The sequence below is a fragment of the Nycticebus coucang genome, chromosome 3, assembly GCF_027406575.1.
Source record: "Nycticebus coucang isolate mNycCou1 chromosome 3, mNycCou1.pri, whole genome shotgun sequence".
In the NCBI taxonomy this organism is placed as follows: Eukaryota; Metazoa; Chordata; class Mammalia; order Primates; family Lorisidae; genus Nycticebus; species Nycticebus coucang.
The window spans coordinates 149,082,714-149,100,731 of record NC_069782.1 but is presented as its reverse complement, the minus strand read 5'-3'; the positions used below and the strand labels follow the sequence as shown (position 1 = coordinate 149,100,731).

Genomic DNA, 18,018 nt, shown 5'->3' with positions numbered 1-18,018 from the left:
TATCCCCAGGGACATCAGAGATTAAGCAGGGAGGTGAAACCAACATCCCCAGCCCTGGAAACTCTTCTCCGCAACTCTGCCAAAAGAGATGCCAAATCAAAGTGGCTGCTCAGCAGCAAGAAGCCGTAGAAGGCATGTTCCACAGGTTGCCAGGACACAACACTGAGCCAGCTTTCACACACTGCCAGGATCCCCCTTTGAACCCTCCCCCATTCAGGATGGGCAGCCCTCTAATCAGTTACCAGAGCCAAGGCAAACCTTGGCTTAAGGCACCACCTAGTGTCAAAAAGGAGGCAAAATTCTAACTGAAAAAGAAGAAATAAAGAAATTCAACAGGTAAATTATTATACAAAGAATTTCTAAGCAAACATAGCCAATAAAAGCCAAAACAATGCACATAGACAAGACTGGAATCTTCTATATATTCCAGTCTTCTGGAGACTAATCCTTCCTTGGAAGAGAACTAATCCTTCCATGCAAAAACGTAGAAGTGCATTCACTGGAGACAACAGCAAACAGGGAACCAAGGTCTTCCCACGCAGACAAAACAAGGAATCAGTGACCGACTCTAATGAGATGGTGATACGTGAGCTTTCTGACCAAGAATCAAAATAGCAATTTTGAAGAAGCCCAGGGATCTCCAGGATAACACAGAAAAGTAGTCACCTTAAAAAAAAAAAGAAAGAAAGAAAAGCCAAGGGAAGTCTTCAGGCTGAAAACAAGTGATCCCAGATAATAATTTGGATCCATAAGAATAATTAGTAATTAACTTAATCCACAAAATTAATTATGCAATTATAAACATATAAATGCATGTTTTTCTCCTTTCTATATTGATGTAAAAAACAGCTATAAAAACTACATGGATGTATTTGCACCATGGGTCTCACAACATAGAGAAAGGTATTGTGTCTGCAATAATGGCACCAAAGAAGTGGGTGGAAACGAAGCTGCCCCGGCCTGAGGAGATGATACCAGAGGTGCATTTGGAGCCACAGGAACAAAAGAAGAAAAACACATACGGAGAGCAAGAAAGTCAGTGTAATAAGCTCTGAATATACAGATGCTTTCCTCTTTTCTCTCAGCTTCTTTTAAAGACATAAAATTCTATAAATTATACCAATTATATTGCTGGATTCGTAATGTAAACAGACATAATATGCACAATAATAATAGCATAAAACAGGAAGGAGGCAGGAGAGCTATACAAGACTAATGTGCCCTTGGTGTTAGGAACTTGTTTCCTAGATATGATGTCCAAAGCACAAGTGACACATGACAAAACAGGTAAATTTAATGAGATAAAAATTTAAACTGAACCTGGTTTTTAAACTTTTTTTTTTGCTATAAACAATACCATCGAGAAAGTAAAAATACAACCCACAGAATGGGAGAAATGTTTGCAAATTTTGTATCTAACAAGGGACTTGTGCCTACAAAATGTAAATAATTCTTAAACTCACTAAGGGTGCAGACACAGTTGTGTGAGGGAATTCTGCCCCTCTCAGTGCAGGGAAGCAAAGCTTGCTCCTCTGCAGCTCTGTCACGCAGGTTGAAGTGATCAAAGCAATGGTGATAGAGAGGCCTGCTGCCCTGCTGGTGGGGACGGGAATTTCTAAGACATTGTCACACACTACTGAGCCAGAGCCTAGTCGAGCTACAGAGATTTTATGGAAAGAACTCTTCTTATGTCCACGGGTGACTGGATTCAAACGGAAAGCCAGCAGATGCAGTCTACAGACAGAAAGAAATCCGTAGGAAAGTAATGTTGCAAAACGTCTCCAACTGCCACCCCAAGATTCACCAGGCTGATCCTCACGCCACTCAGAGTGAGGGCGTGTGGTGGTCCAGGTGATGGGGCTTCTAAGAACAGCCAGGCTTGAAGGAGATTCATGCAGACATTTGTCCTTGCTCCTGAGGGTTCCGCTGCAAGTAAGCTTCATGTTCACAATGATACATTCACATACCAAGCTGAGGTCTTTGGTGGCTTTGTCACTGAGCCTCAGGAGGAATCTGAGAAAGACAACAGACACCTGAGGGGGGTGCCTGACGATTCTGGAACTTTCTATAATCAAACCCTCAACAGGAATGACGTGGAAGCCTGTGGCTGAACCAGAGCCTGATCCTCAACCAGAACCACAGCAAGAACCTGCATCTGAAATCCAAGAGGAGAAGCCAGAGCCAGGGTTAGAAGAAACTCTCCTGAAGGTACTCGGAGGGGTCTTGCCCAGCACCTGCAGACATAGCTCGGACAGCAAGCCTTGAGGCTCCTTCCGGGGCATCTGGGACCAGTGAGCCACTTCCACAGAGTGGAGCTGTTCAGGTCACTGGGACACCCCCTCATGTTGTTAAAGCACCAGATTCAGAGCCATATCCACAGTCTCAGCCTGAATCTCAGATCCTACCACAGAGACCTCAGAGGGATCAGAGAGTGTGAGAATGACGAATATGTGTCCCCGGAGAGGCCCCAGCCCAATTTGTGAGGCTGGTGAGTAAGAACTGTGAGACACCCCGACAGTCACCTGCCTCATGAGGGCAAGAATCAGAGTTTAAAGATTCCTTCCAAAATCCCAGGAAGGTGGTGGAGCTGCGCATGACAGCTGTTCTGGTTTTGCTGTTTGATGCTCAGGTCCTTAGCAGCAGGCGCATCATGGTTAGAGGTGAGGCCCCCCTGACTGTGGTGAAGATGACTCAAGCTGCCAGGGAAGGGCACAGCTGAGATAACCACTTGTGGGGACCTGGAGGCCCTCCCTGGGAGGGATGACGCAAAACCAGGGTTTGGACAGCGGAGGGGAACTGCTCAGAGTAGCGAATCCCTTCCCATTCATCCTCAGACAGTAGTCACGCCCTAAATCCTTCAGAATGGTGAATTTCTTCAACCAACCTGTGGTATCTTAGAGTATGACCCTAGTCCAAGGTTGTTCAATTTTTTTTAAATCTCCCAGCCCACTTAAACCTATAAACTTCTACATCACACTTACTATGATCAAAAAAAGAGCTAAAAAAAAGAGAATATTCTTACTGTGCTTTGAATTTCTTTCAAGAACGGTTTAGTTAATGATCTTTAAAATTTTTTACAGCGTACCTAAGATCCTCTCACAGCACACGGTTAAAAAGCACTGCCCTATAAACTGCTTAAGTTTGTACAGTTTACTTTTTGTGTGTGCGAATGGCGTGCTCCCTCCCTGTCTCTTCCCTTCCCTTCCCTCTCCTGACCATTAGTCTTTCACTTACAATTCTGTTGAATGAAATTTTAGAAGTATCAATTTTTTTAAAAGACTGAATTCCCTTGCTTACTTTGCATATACAGACTGGATTTTTTTTAACCATTTCCCCAAAGGAATGTGTCCTGCTCAGTACTGATATTGGCATGTTCCACTGGTTGGAATACATCTTACTTATTTTCTACATGTTTCAAAAGCCTGTGAGAAATACAGGATTTGATGAACCTTTTGAAAGCAGAAAAAGTCCAGTTGTTTCTCCTTTGAGAGTCCTGACCACCCTCCACTGTGGAGAAATTGCCATTGGAAATTTGACCATTTAGTTCTCACTGGTATGGTTAAAAGCTGAATAAATGGTGTTAATAACGTTCTTTTTTTTTTTTGATATTTGATCACAAAACAATTCTAACACCTGTTTTTCCATTAAAACGTAAATTGTGACATAAGTTTTAAATGTCTAGACTGTAACTGATATGCTTTTCTTGAACTGTTACATTTTTTTCTGAAGTAGAATTTTTTCATGTTTTAATTTGTATTTGTGAAAAAAGAAAAAAAGTCCCCAAATGCAAATAACCAGAAACAAGGGGAGGGGGGACCTCGTGGAGAAAAAGATAAATCAATTTAAAAATGGCCAAAGGATTTACGTAGAAAATTCTCTTAAACAGATAAACAAATGGCCAAGGAGCACATGAAGAAATGTTCAACATCGTTAGTCACCAGGGAAACACAAATCAAAACCATCATCACACACCACCATACACCCACCAGTGTGGCTTTAATGCGCATAAAAAAGATGGGACGTAACAAGTGGTAGCAGGAACTATGAGATGTTGGCCAGAATATAAAATGTGCAATTTTATGAAAGAGTTTGGTGGTTCTTTAAACTTAAACCCAGAGTGATATGATTCATCGATTCCAGTCTTAGGTGTATACCCAAGAGAGACAAAAACATGCATCCTGGCAAAAACTTGTACGCAGTGTTTACAGTAGCATTATTTCTAACAGCTAAAAGATGAAAACAACCCGGATGTCCATACCACTTCGACTAGTGGATGAAACGTGATAGATTATATATCGATACAATGGAATATTGCTACGCAATAACAATAAAGTACTAACACTTGTTATGACATCGGTGAACTGCCAAACATTAGGCTAAGTAAAAGAAGCTGTGCAAAGGACTATATAATCGTATTATTCCATTTATATCAAAAATGTCCAGAAGAGGCAAATTACAGAAATAGCAGACTCATGGTGGGTTGGGTCTGGGGTTAGAGTGGTTAGATAGAGGTAATAAATTCAGGCTTTCTATTACAGGGAACAAAAACATTCTAAAATTAGATTGCGGGTGGCGCCTGTGGCACAGCGGGTAGGGCGCTGGCCCCACATACCGAGGGTGGCGGGTTCGAACCTGACCCAGGCTGGACTGCCACAAAAAGTAGCCAGGTGTTGTGGCGGGCGCCTATAGTCTCAGCTACTCAGGAGGCTGAGGCAAGAGAATAGCCTAAGCCCAAGAGCTGGAGGTTGCTGTGAGCTGTGATGCCACAGCACTCTACCGAGGGCAAGAAAATATGACTCTGTCTGTAAAAAAAAAGATTAAAATAATTAGATTGTGGTGATGTGCAAACCCTATGACTATACAATAAATCTTAAAATGTTTATTCTTAAAATATGTTTATAAAACATATAAAACTTATAAAAACTTTAAATGGGTGAATTATATGTGGCATGCATTTCAGTAAAGCAGTGTATGACTTCAAGAACTACCATGATGCTACAGAATCAACACAGTATGGTTCTGGCACAAAGATATGAACACAGATGAATAGATAGTACATGGAATGTAAAATAGACACAAACTTGACACTCTCGTCTTTTTTTTTTTTTTTTTTGCAGTTTTTGGCCAGGGCTGGGTTTGAACCCGCCACCTGTGGCATATGGGGCTAGCACCCTACTCCGCTGAGCCACAGGTGCTGCCCATTGACACACTCTCTTAACTTTTGCAAAGGCATCAAAGCAATTTGATGGTGAAAGGAAAGTCTTTCCAACACATGGATATCAAACATATAAAAGAAGAAAATAAGAAGTTTCTAATGCTTATGTAAATGGAATTTTTTTTTTTTTTTTTGTAGAGACAGAGTCTCACTTTATGGCCCTCGGCAGAGTGCCGTGGCCTCACACAGCTCACAGCAACCTCCAACTCCTGGGCTTAAGCGATTCTCCTGCCTCAGCCTCCCAAGCAGCTGGGACCACAGGCGCCCGCCACAATGCCCGGCTATTTTTTGGTTGCAGTTTGGCCGGGGCCGGGTTTGAACCCGCCACCCTTGGCATATGGGGCCGGCGCCCTACCGACTGAGCCACAGGCGCCGCCCTAAATGGAATTATTTTTATGGAAAAATCAGAACTTCAAACTCTATCTCACACTATGAACAAAAATTAGAGAAAAATCTAGACACCAGAACCCAAACCACAAAGTTTTAAAGAAGACACGAAACTCAAGGTTGGGAAAAGGTTTTGTTGGATGCAGACAGCAATAACCATAAAAGAAAAGGGTGGTAAATTAGATTTAATCAAAATTTAAAATGCTCACCAAAAGACACTCTTTAAAAAAATGACAGACAAGACACTAACGGGAGAAAACAGTCGTGAAAACTTATCTGACAGGAAGCTTGCAAAGGGAGTATGGGGAAACTGCATCCATCAATCATAAATAGACAAAAACATCTACCAAGCAGAGGACCTGAACAGATAATACGCAGGTAGGAAGATAAGTTAACAGTCAGCATGCAAATGGCAAGGGACTTAACCTGGCTAGTCACCAGGGAAAGACAAATGAAGACCATAAGGAAACAGCAGTACACACCCACCAAAAGGACTACGAAAGACGGATGATACCAAATGTCCATCCTCTAAAAGAACTGCACAATCAAAGGCAGCCCCTGTGGCTCAAGGAGTAGGGTGCCGGCCCCATATGCCGGAGGTGGCAGGTTCAAATCCAGCCCCGGACCAAAAAAAAAAAAACTGCACACAAACGTACTCATGGTAGCTTTATTCATAACTGAAAAACACCCAAATATTTAGCTAGCACAGAATAAATGATCTGTGCGATACTCATTACAGTGAAAAACATTTCAGCAATAAAAAGGAAAACATTACCAATACTCAGACCAACACGGATGGGTCACAGACATCACACAGAGCACAGGCTGCCAGGCACGAAGAGCACACAGAATGTCATACCACACATGTCAAGTTCTAGAATAGGTAAAAGTCATCTAAAGTTAAAAAAAGAAGAGTGAAAGGAAAAGAATCCCTGAACAGTAGCTGCCCCTTGAGGACGGAGATTGACTAGAAATGGACAAAATGGAGCTTCCTGTGACCTGCGCTGGGACAGGAATGGAATGTCAGGGTTTAGTACGCATTTTGATGTAAATTTTACCTTAAAATGCTCAAGTAACTTAAAAAAAAAACATCACCACCATTGAATGGTGATGAGAGATGTATAGAAAAAAACAAGATACAAAAAAGGAAGAATGCCATATGCAGCTGGGGGCGTGGGGATTCACTCCATCTTGTTTTCTTTTATATGTTTGAACCTTTTATAAAAAGTTGAAAGGAAGAAAGGGAGGATGGAAGGAAGAATGAGGCATGGCACTGTAATTATAACCTTTAATCTGACTCTGATCAGTTTTTCTTAGAAATCAAATAGTAAGCCAATTCTTCAAGGAAGAGTATTTTCTTTTTTTTTTTTTTTTTTTGTAGAGACAGAGTCTCACTTTATGGCCCTCGGTAGAGTGCCGTGGCCTCACACAGCTCACAGCAACCTCCAGCTCTTGGGCTTAAGCGATTCTCTTGCCTCAGCCTCCCGAGCAGCTGGGACTACAGGCGCCCGCCACAACGCCCGGCTATTTTTTGTTTGCAGTTTGGCCGGGGCCGGGTTTGAGCCTGCCACCCTCGGCATATGGGGCCGGCGCCCTACCGACTGAGCCACAGGCGCCACCATTTTCAATTAATGAAACAGTATCCCTTTTTAAAAATATTCTATTTATTCAGATGAGGAACTCGGAGAGTGGGTAAATTTAACACAAGGGATCAATTTCTTCTATAAATTTGCCTAATTATTCTAGAACAGGTTTTCTGAGCCTGGACATTATTGAGCTTGGGGGCCACTGACTTCTGCATACTAGACGCCAGTAGAATTGCCCCCCACAGGCAAACGCACCCTCATGACAACCAGAAAGGCCTCCAGGCAACTGCCAGATCTCCCCTGCAGGGTGGGGATAGGAGGCAGGTTCTGCCCAGTGGTGGAACCACTGCCACGCATCTCATATCACCCCAGAAGGGATGAAATTTGGTTCTTGGGAGATAAAAAAAAAAAAAAAAGGATCTTAGATATTACAATCATTTGGGGAAAAAACTTCTCTAGAAAAAAAAAAACTGTGAGGGGTTTTTGTCAAGTTTTCTGATGTCTTTTGAGCTGACTGTGAGTCTAGGAGATTTTACTTTCAAGTACATAAGCATATACAATATATCTATAGCATTAAAATTTCATAGTGTGAATTAGGAAAAAAATGCCTTAAAAGACTCCATGGGGAGGAGAGAGTGATAATAATAAAGGAAAAAAAAAAGAAAAAACAGAAAGAATCAGGCTGAGAAACACCACCCTATAAAGAGGTCTGAGTCAGCGTTAAGCAATCCCTCCTTGGTGGGGGTTGGCTTGCCCAAAGCAAGCCTTCCAGCATCTAGCAGTGTCTTCATTTGGTTGGGGAAGGTTTGGCACAACCACCCAGTTGCTTCTCGGAACCTCTGCAACTGTCTTGGAAGTTTGGAATGTAGCATTATACAATTATAGGGGAAAAACTACGAGGGCCTTTGCTAAGTTTGCCAATGTCTCCAGCCATGATAGTGACCCTGAAAGCTTTCACTTTTAAGTTGTAAGAGAAACCACACAAGTTGAGCTGACCTCACACACGTGACTACCAATTTGTTGTTGTGTAACCAATGACCTAAGCAGCTCAAGACATTTTATACAATTCTTAGAAGAAGCGGCAGCCCCTTGTACCAGCAAACCCCCTTGATAGCAATTTCATTTCATTAAATGATGCAAAACAAATATTGCAATTTCCTGGGCTTCCATTTCCCCTTTCTTTATGCAAAAGTCTGCCTAAGAACCAGCTGGTTTATAACACTGAATATTCATGCTTGGTGGAGTTAAACCTGGCATAGATGGTATCTTGTGATAATTTCTCAATTCATAGTTAAAATCTACTTAGATTCCTGCAGCAAAAGCAAACTCCCAGGCCCTCAGCCTTCAAAGACCCTTGAGTGAGTGTGCTCCATTTCAGAACTCTGCCATCAATAATTACACTGAGGCTGAACAAGAACCTTTCTAACAAATGTTCCTCCACAGTGAAGGCTTTAGAGCACCATAATGGTATTTCTGCCATTAAAATGACAGGGGAGGAAGGGACAACGTTGTGATTGCAAACTTTGTTCCAGCTGACCAACTTGGCTAGTCTATGGTGGCCAATTGTTTGGTTAAACGCATGTCTAGATATTGTTGTGATGGGGGTTTATGATCAGTTGACTTTAAGCAAGTACATTACCCCTCCATAATGTCATGGGCTTCAGCCAAACAGTTGAAGTCCTTAAGAGTAAGGACTGAGGAAAAAATAATACGTCGTTTTATATGGAATCAGAAAAAAACTTGAATAGCCAAGACATTACTCAGAAATAAAAACAAAGCAGGAGGAATCATGCTACCAGACTTCAGACTATACTACAAATCGATAGTGATCAAAACAGTATGGTACTGGCACAAAAACAGAGAAGTAGATGTCTGGAACAGAATAGAGAACCAAGAGATGAATCCAGCTACTTACCATTATTTGATCTTTGACAAGCCAATTAAAAACATTCAGTGGGGAAAAGATTCTCTATTTAACAAATGGTGCTGAGTGAATTGGTTGGCAACCTGTAGAAGACTGAAACTGGACCCACATCTTTCACCATTAACTAAGATAGACTCTCACTGGATTAAAGATTTAAACTTAAGACATGAAACTATAGAAATACTAGAGGAGAGTGCAGGGAAAACCCTTGAAGAAATCGGTCTGGGCAAGTATTTTATGAGGCGGACCCCCCCGGGCAATTGAAGCAGCTTCAAAAATACACTACTGGGACCTGATCAAACTAAAAAGCTTCTGCACAGCCAAGAACACAGTAAGTAAAGCAAGCAAACAGCCCTCAGAATGGGAGAAGATATTTGCAGGTTATGTCTCCGACAAAGGTTTAATAACCAGAATCCACAGAGAACTCAAACATATAAGCAAGAAAAGAACAAGTGATCCCATCGCAGGCTGAGCAAGGGACTTGAAGAGAAACTTCTCTGAAGAAGACAGGCGCACAGCCCACAGACATATGAAAAAATGCTCATCATCTTTAATCATCAGAGAAATGCAAATCAAAACTACTTTGAGATATCATCTAACTCCAGTAAGATTAGCCCATATCACAAAATCCCAAGACCAGAGATGTTGGTGTGGTTGTAAAGAAAAGGGAACACTTCTACACTGCTGGTGGGAATGCAAATTAATACATTTCTTTTGGAAAGATGTTTGGAGAACACTTAGAGATCTAAAAATAGATCTGCCATTCAATCCTATAATCCCTCTACTGGGCATATACCCAGAAGACCAAAAATCACAGTATAACAAAGACATTTGTACCAGAATGTTTATTGCAGCCCAATTCATAATTGCTAAGTCATGGAAGAAGCCCAAGTGCCCATCGATCCACAAATGGATTAATAAATTGTGGTATACGTACACCATGGAATATTATGCAGCCTTAAAGAAAGATGGAGACTTTACCTCTTTCATGTTTACATGGATGGAGCTGGAACATATTCTTCTTAGTAAAGTATCTCAAGAATGGACGAAAAAGTATCCAATGTACTCGGCCCTACTATGAAACTAATTTATGGCTTTCACATGAAAGCTATAACCCAGTTATAACCTAAGAATAGGGTGAAGGGGGAAAGAGAGGGGGGAAGTGGGCGGAGGGAGGGTGATTGGTGGGATTACACCCGTGGTGCATCTTACAAGGGTATATGTGAAACTTAGTAAATGTAGAATGTAAATGTCTTAACACAATAACCAAGAAAATGCCAGGAAGGCTATGTTAACCAGTGTGATGAAAATGTGTCAAACGGTCTATAAAACCAGTGTATGGTGCCCCATGATCGCATTAACATACACAGTTATGATTTAATAAAAAAAAACAAAAACAAATAAATAAATAAAGAGTAAGGACTGAGGTTTCCCAAATAAGACGGAATTCTATCTCAAGACTGCAACATACAAATCCCGCCTGAGTTTCCATCCTGCTGGTCTATCTTGCATATTTCAGGTTCAATACTGTAACATTAACTCTTACCTGAATTTCCAGCCTTCCATACACACTTCAGATTTGCCAGCCCCTACGGTATCATGAATGGATGGAAGGAAGAAAGGGAGGGAGGGAGGAGATCCTCTTCTGGTCCTCCAGAGAACCCTGAACTAATACAAACCACAAATCCCATGTAGAAGCACCTGAACGCCAGACCACACTCTACGCAGACAGGAAGCAGGTGGCTGCACCGCTGCTGACTCACAGAGCTGAAGACCCATCCATCTACATGCACAGAAGGTGGTGCTGGCCAGAAGCAGCCTGTTTACCAGGCAGTGAGGGCCCTGCAAGGCTTTCAAACTAAAGCATCAGGTGCTGCGGAAGGCAGGGGTGAGATGTGAGGCTGGAAACACAGGGGTAGGTGGAAAGTCTCTATAAAGAGAATCTAAACTCTTCAGGTCCTAATCCCATCCTATAAAACTAGGAAACTACTTCCTTTCTGATAGACTGTTGAGAAAGACAGAAGGTTTAACCACCTGCGGCTCTGGGCTTGGGGAAAAGCAGGCACGTAGAGGGCATGGCTGGACAGACTGAAGGTATGGAGATGAAGGGAAATGCTGAGAAGTGACCCCAGTCCTTCTGCATAGCTCCTGAACGCCAGGTTCACCTACACCGGGCGGGAGAGTGGACAACCTCTGCTGGGGAGTCCAATAGCCTCAAAGCCAAGGCCAGTTGCTAACACTCAAGGCTGTTTCCAATCACCCTCCAGTGAAGCCTCATTAACAAACCCCACCCAGTTAGCTTTATGATTCAACCATAGGTAAGAATATCACATAGCCAAGGAAAGCCAGATACAAAAACACACAAAGAAAGAGAAGGCAGGGAGCTGAGGAAACCTGCAGAGACAGGTAAGAGAGGGGAAAAAAAGAACAATTTTAAAAATTCTTTCTAAAGGGCAGTGCCTGTGGCTCAGTGAGTAGGGCACTGGCCCCATATACCAAGGGCGGTGGGTTCAAACCCAGCCCCAGCCAAACTGCAACAAAAAAATAGCCGGGTGTTGTGGCGGGTGCCTGTAGTACCAGCTACTCGGGAGGCTGAGGTAAGAGAATCACTTAAGCTTAAGAGCTGGAGGTTACTGTGAGCTATGATGTCACAGCACTCTACTGAGAGTAACAAAGTGAGACTCTCTTAAAAAAAATTCTTTCTAAAATTAGAGTTCAAGAAAGAGCTCTGGGAAATAAAAAATATAAAAATCGTAATAAAAATTCTTTATGGAGGTTTGTCAACCAAATTTTTAAAATCTTCCTGCAAGATGAACAAAAAGACGAAAAGGTGGCAATTGGAAAGAAAAGATGTTTTTGAAAAGGTAACCCAGATCAGTCCAAGAGACTGAACATTTCCCTAATCTGGTTCCAGAGAGAAAAGACAGGGAAGACAGAGGTGGAGGAACATTAAGTCCCAGAGCAGAAGGACCCTCAAAGTGACCACAATAATAAATACAATAAAAGGAGTCCCCATAAAGCACGGCACTGTAAAACTGAGGTGACCAGAGACAGAAAAGATCCCAAGAGGTTCAGAGAAAGGAGAGGAAAGCCCTCAGACTTGTCTCGAGCACTCTGCAAACTGGAATCCCACACAGAAGGGATTTTCACCCTAGAATTCTGCATGCAGCTAAAGAATAGAGTTAATAACATTTTCAAACATAAAAATCTCAAAACACATTAACTCATACGTATCCTTTCTTGGGAAACCATAATCGAAAGAGCCTTTCCTCCCAGGAGGCTTTCCCTGCTGCCCTGATCGGAATTCTCAGCTCCTCAGCCCCATGGAGTGATCAAGTCCCGTGTTCGCTCCCCCGGAAGAGGGCAGGGGCCACGTCTCACATTCCTGCATCTTTCCTAAAGGCTTAGCCTGGTGCCAAAGACACAGAAAGGGCTCAAGAAGTGTCTGCTGAAGCTTCCTCAGCCGGACATACCGTCCAGACTGTCTCTGTTATTTAAAAATGCACCCCACAAGCAACAATTGCCCATTTTTATATAATAGAGTCATATAAAAATGAAACATCCCTGTGTACAACTCGAGTGCACATTATTTCATATTATTTGCTTACAGCAGTGATTTTTCAACCAGTGTTCTGTGGCACACTGGTGGGCCATGAGAGGATCTTAGGTGTGCTGGGAAAATTTTTAAAGATCATTAATTAAATTATTTTCAAAACAAGTTCAAAGAATAGTTAAGTATCTTTTTTTTTTACTTTTTTTTTGTGATCAACATGATTTAAGTGTGCCAGGGAACTTTAACTATAGGTTCAAGTGTGCCACAAGATAAAAAGGTTGAAAAACACTGGCTTAGAGCATGGGCAACTAAAAAGTTGGCGTACTTTCTCTATAAAGGGCCAGATAATACATAATTGCGGTTTTGTGGGCCATATGTCTCTTTTGCAATGACTCAACTCTGCCATTTTAAAGTGAAAGCAGTCAGAGACCACAGAGAAATGAACAGGCATCTCTGTGTTCCCCAAACTCCGCCACTTACCAAAACCAGCAGCCCCTGGATTGGCCACGTGCTGTTGTTTGCCGATACCTGGGCCACAGTATTGCTCTATTCCAACCGTTTTTGCAGGAAGGAACTTTCTTAATAGTTTGACTGTGCACTAATAATGTGTTTTTTATATTTTTCTCTCTTAAATTATCCTCTCTCTGGAAGTAAAATCAAAACCCAATCAAAACTCAAGATTGTGCTATGAGAGCCCTTTCCCTTCCCAGAATGCCCTGATTTAAGCAGCCTGGAAAGGTACACTACCTTTCTCTCCTTTAAATCCTAAACTTCCTGTAAGACTGATCAAATCACTTGTCCTTTGAAATTGTGGTCTCTGCTTTTCCATTCCAGGGTGGTTAGGCCACTTCCAAAGTAAGTTCCCTAAGAAGGGACCTGCTGTTTGCTGATAGCGGTCACCTGAGCACTTCTAACAAGTGGTGTTCGGTTGCTTATGATAGATTAAGAACAAGATTCTTCGTTTCCAAAAGAAATCAATGTTTGTTCTTAAGTTCAAAGCAAAGCGACTGTTGTACAGGACAGTATCAGGACACGGCCTACATTCTAGTTGCCAATTATCTGTAAACAAAGCAGAGGCAAAACCCATGTCCACTCAGCAAGGGAACTGAGCCTAGGAAATCCCTTGGTCTAGAACCCCTGAACCCAAGTCCAGCCTGTGAAATTGATGTTTTTTTAAGGAAGAAAAGTGTGTTTGCACGAAAACGAAAAGTTCCTTGAAGTCACCCCTCTGAGGAACAAAGACTCACACCAACCACTAGACTTCCCATTAGCTACTAAGAAATCCAGAAAACGGCACTGATGGTTTTTCTAAGTAAATTTGGCAGCTCTCCGCAGGCCAATCACCTGTCACTTTAAAAAAGAAAGAGAACAGAGGAAAATACCAGCATCAAAGTCTAGAGGCTGGATAAGATTCGGTGACTGCCAAGTAGTGAAAATGTGTAACATTTTAAATAACATCTTAAGCAAAGAATATGAGAGACTCTGCCAAAAGGCTTGTCTAGCACAGATCAGTCATCAGCTACATGTTTGACAAGGCAGCTGATAGACAGCCCTGTCAGAAAATGCTTCCTGGGATGGGAAGGGAGGATGTGGATCTAAAATAAACATTTTTGTGGGGCCTGGGCTCTAATCTCTGAGGTCCAGCAGTCTGACCACTTGAGTATTCACATGAGAACTATTTCTTTCCCTAGTTCAAATGCAAAAGTATGTACTAAAAATTGTGCTATAGTCCTCAGTCAGTCATTTGAAAAAACAGGATTAACATTTTCCTGTAGGGTTTAATTTCTTAGTGCTTTTAATTCTTGAAGACCCTTAAAACTTAGCGCTAAGTCTCTGGGAGGACAGAACATGGAGGGAAGGAGAAAAGGAAAGAAGAATGGAGGGAAGGAAGAAAGGAAGGAAAGAATGGAGGCAGGCAAACAGAACCTGAGTGACCCTACAGGAGACAGAGCAGATGGGAGCTGACCGCAGTGAACACTATTCCAGGTACCTCTGAACAATACCAACATGGAACTCTCTGACAAAAACAAGACAGTAACTTTATACAGCAGGCATTTTTCCAGCTGGTACCTAAACTCCTCCAAAACAAATGCTCACTTCAAATGTGACTTCCTACAGAAAAAAACAAATTTGAGGAGGAAGCAATTCCAAATGGATGTTTTCCCTTAAGTAACAGTGAGTGAGACCTAGAAGGAAAACCTTGAGGTTTTCTTTCATAAGGATGTCTGTCTTTGGGTTTAGGCCCACCCTAAATCTGGAATGATCTCAGCTTAGGATCTTAGTTACCTCAAAAGAGATCCCTTTTCTTTCCTTTTTGGCATGTAAAACAGTGTCTATTATTTTCAAATAAAAATACACATAGTGAAATGATTACTACAGTCAAGCAAGTTAATATACGCATCTCCTCATAGGAGCATTTTTTATTTTTATTAATTATTTATTTTGGTGAGAGCACCTAGAATCCATTATCCTAGGAAATTTCCAGCATACAGCGTGGTCCTATTAACCAAGACCCTTTTTTTAAGTGGGCTCTCCCTCACTGGTTTTGGGGATGAGGACTTGAACATGTCTTTCTGGAGGCCACTACTCCACTCCCACAGTCTCTAACAATCAAGAGGGAGAAAATTTATTCTTTATTTTAATTATTTATTTATTTTATTATTATTATTATTTATTTATTTTTTGCCGGAGCTGGGTTTGAACCTGCCACCTTTGGCATATGGGGCCGGTGCCCTACTCCTTTGAGCCACAGGCACCACCAATTTGTTCTTTATTTAAATTAACATGGACTGTGAACGCTGCATTGTCTCTGACTATTGAAAGTCCCAAGACACCATCATGTCAGAGGCTGGTGCCCTTGGACCAGTCACTAAGCCTTTCTGAGCCTCAACACCCTGATGTATAAAACGGACAAACCCTGACCCAGCAGCCGGTGTGCGGATTGACAGTGATTCATCGACAGCACCTACACCCCAAAACCTTGTGGACAGGCCTTGAAGAAACAGCCACTTCACAGGAAAGGGCATTTCATCATTTCTTTACCTAGCCATTTTTAGGGTGTATCTTGGGGGAGAAAAGAAAAAAGAAGAGAAAATACTAAGATTACTAGGCTGGCCAAAATAATGATCCGACCTGCAGGAAATTATGGACTTGGCATCCTGAAAACAGCCTGTCCTCTGCCAGTGGGCACCTGTGACCACAGTTCTCCAATCATCCCAAGAATCACCAGCTTAAATATACAGTCTGCCACCACATGTCCCCTCCCGAGGCGTGAACTGCAGCTTAGTCACCTTTGCATCCCCAACACCATGCCGGGCACCTAACGCATAGAATAAACACCGATGGGAGGAAGGAAGACACGAGTCAGGGTATTCTGGAAACTTCAGCTCCGGCAATAAACAACAACACGCTTACTGGAAGTCATGATGCTACGAGCTCCATATATTGAGTGGATTAAAGAAAATAATTCCTCACCATGGCTGGTGCTCCAGAAAGGTGAGTGCTCAGCATGTCTGTCATCCTCACTCCTACTGATAATGGAGACCTTCCTACTCCAGGGGTACACGGTGGGGACTCCAGCAGAGAGAGGGGCATTGTAGGGCTAATACCTGGCACAGCCCAGATTTGTCAACCTCAAAACATCCCTCTGCTCCTGATCCATATCAGTCAGGCTTGGTGCTAAGGCTGGTCCCAGCTCACACGTCTATGGTTGGACTGGGTGCTGGGGGATAAGTGCGAACGCACGTGTGTGTGTGTGTGTGTGTGTGTGTCTATATACTTGTATGCGCACATGTGCTCTACATTATACCTTAATTGAAGAAATAATCTGGACAGAACAGTGAACTGAGCAACAGAAGTTCCCAGGGAGCGTGGTAAATTCCCTCGCACTGTCAAGTTCCTGAATCCTACTGTCAAGGGGTAAAGTGTGGCATTACACTCTGCCAAGCTTTGAAAGCAACACAAACAATGTTTTAGAAACTCCAGAGCCCTGCCCACAGGCTTATTTTTTCCTGTCAAGTATCTTGTTTCACTCTACAGTGAAGAGAAACAAACTATGCTTAACATCCACCTACCAGTGCTTCTCTCTCCACCTAAATTCCCCCAGAAAGTGACCAGGAAACATGACGGGGGTAGGCGGGCAGCCCAGCCAGGGACTTACAGGAGGAATGGATGCTGGGGAAGCTTTTGCGGCCCTCGGACACCAGGTTGGGGTCCCCTGTGCAGTGCATCTCTGAGTTCATCACTCCATCTGGAAAGCAGCGGTAAAAGAAATCGGGGCGAGGTCTACAAAAGACACCATGGACATTTTCAATATAAAATGCTGCCGTCACAAACGACCCCACGCTGACCCCCGCCACCCCCTGCTACCTCCCTCCCTGGCCCCACCCGCATCCAACTGGAGCTCTCCACAGCACACTCTGGACGGGGTGGTTTGGGGAAAACTCGGGTTTTGAGGTTGGAAAGATATGAGTTGCCACTTGCCATTTACTAGTTGTATGACCTTGGAACTGTCACTTAGTCTCCCCCAGCTTCGGGTTCCACATCCATAAAAAGAGGAAATAAATACTGGGACACCACAGGTGAGGCCCTGAAGAGTAAGCGACTGGCCCTACAAAAGACGCCGATGGCACAGAAGGGGCTCAGTGCCTCTCCTGCTGCTCTGCCCACGCAGGACCCAGGACTCCGCTCCTCACAGCCCTATGCCCTGAACTTAGTGGACACTTGCCCCCTCAGGTCTCTCTTAATCTCACAGAGAGGACAAGAAAGCTCAGCTCTGGGACGGGGTAGTCCCCCAGGCTGGCTTCTCTGGTCTAGGGCAGGAGAGAAACACTGCAAGGAAGAGGTGGGCCTGGGCCTGGGCCTGACCCCAAAACTCCCACGTTATCATAGCCGCCTGCTCCTGCGCATCTCCTGGGTCCCAGACACAGGGATAAGCTTGGCACACTCATTCCACAGCACAGGTGGTCCTCCTGGGTCCCAGACACAGGGATAAGCTTGGCACACTCATCCCACAGCATAGGTGGTCCTCCTGGGTCCCAGACACAGGGATAAGCTTGGCACACTCATCCCACAGCACAGGAGTCCTCCTGGGTCCCAGACACAGGGCTAAGCTTGGCACACTCATTCCACAGCACAGGTGGTCCTCCTGGGTCCCAGACACAGAGATAAGCTTGGCACACTCATCCCACAGCACAGATGGTCCTCCTGGGTCCCAGACACAGAGATAAGCTTGGCACACTCATCCCACAGCACAGGAGTCCTCTTGGGTCCCAGACACAGGGCTAAGCTTGGCACATTCATTCCACAGCACCGGTGTCCTCCTGGGTCACAGACACAGGGCTAAGCCCAGCAT

The 18,018-nt window shown here is 43.4% G+C and overlaps 1 protein-coding gene across 4 annotated transcripts in view; it reads right to left on the bottom strand.

Moving 5' to 3' along the window:
- The window catches only part of PLPP4 (phospholipid phosphatase 4), a 128,453-nt gene that overhangs the window by 47,476 nt on the left and 62,959 nt on the right, over positions 1–18,018 (bottom strand). The window contains exon 5 of one of the 4 annotated variants that reach the window (XM_053585800.1): positions 16,825–16,949. The exons of the other annotated variants lie outside the window; for them this stretch is intronic. Within the exon in view, the coding sequence (XP_053441775.1) occupies positions 16,825–16,949 (125 nt within the window). The remainder of the gene's footprint in view (positions 1–16,824; positions 16,950–18,018) is intronic. 4 annotated transcript variants of the gene reach the window in all.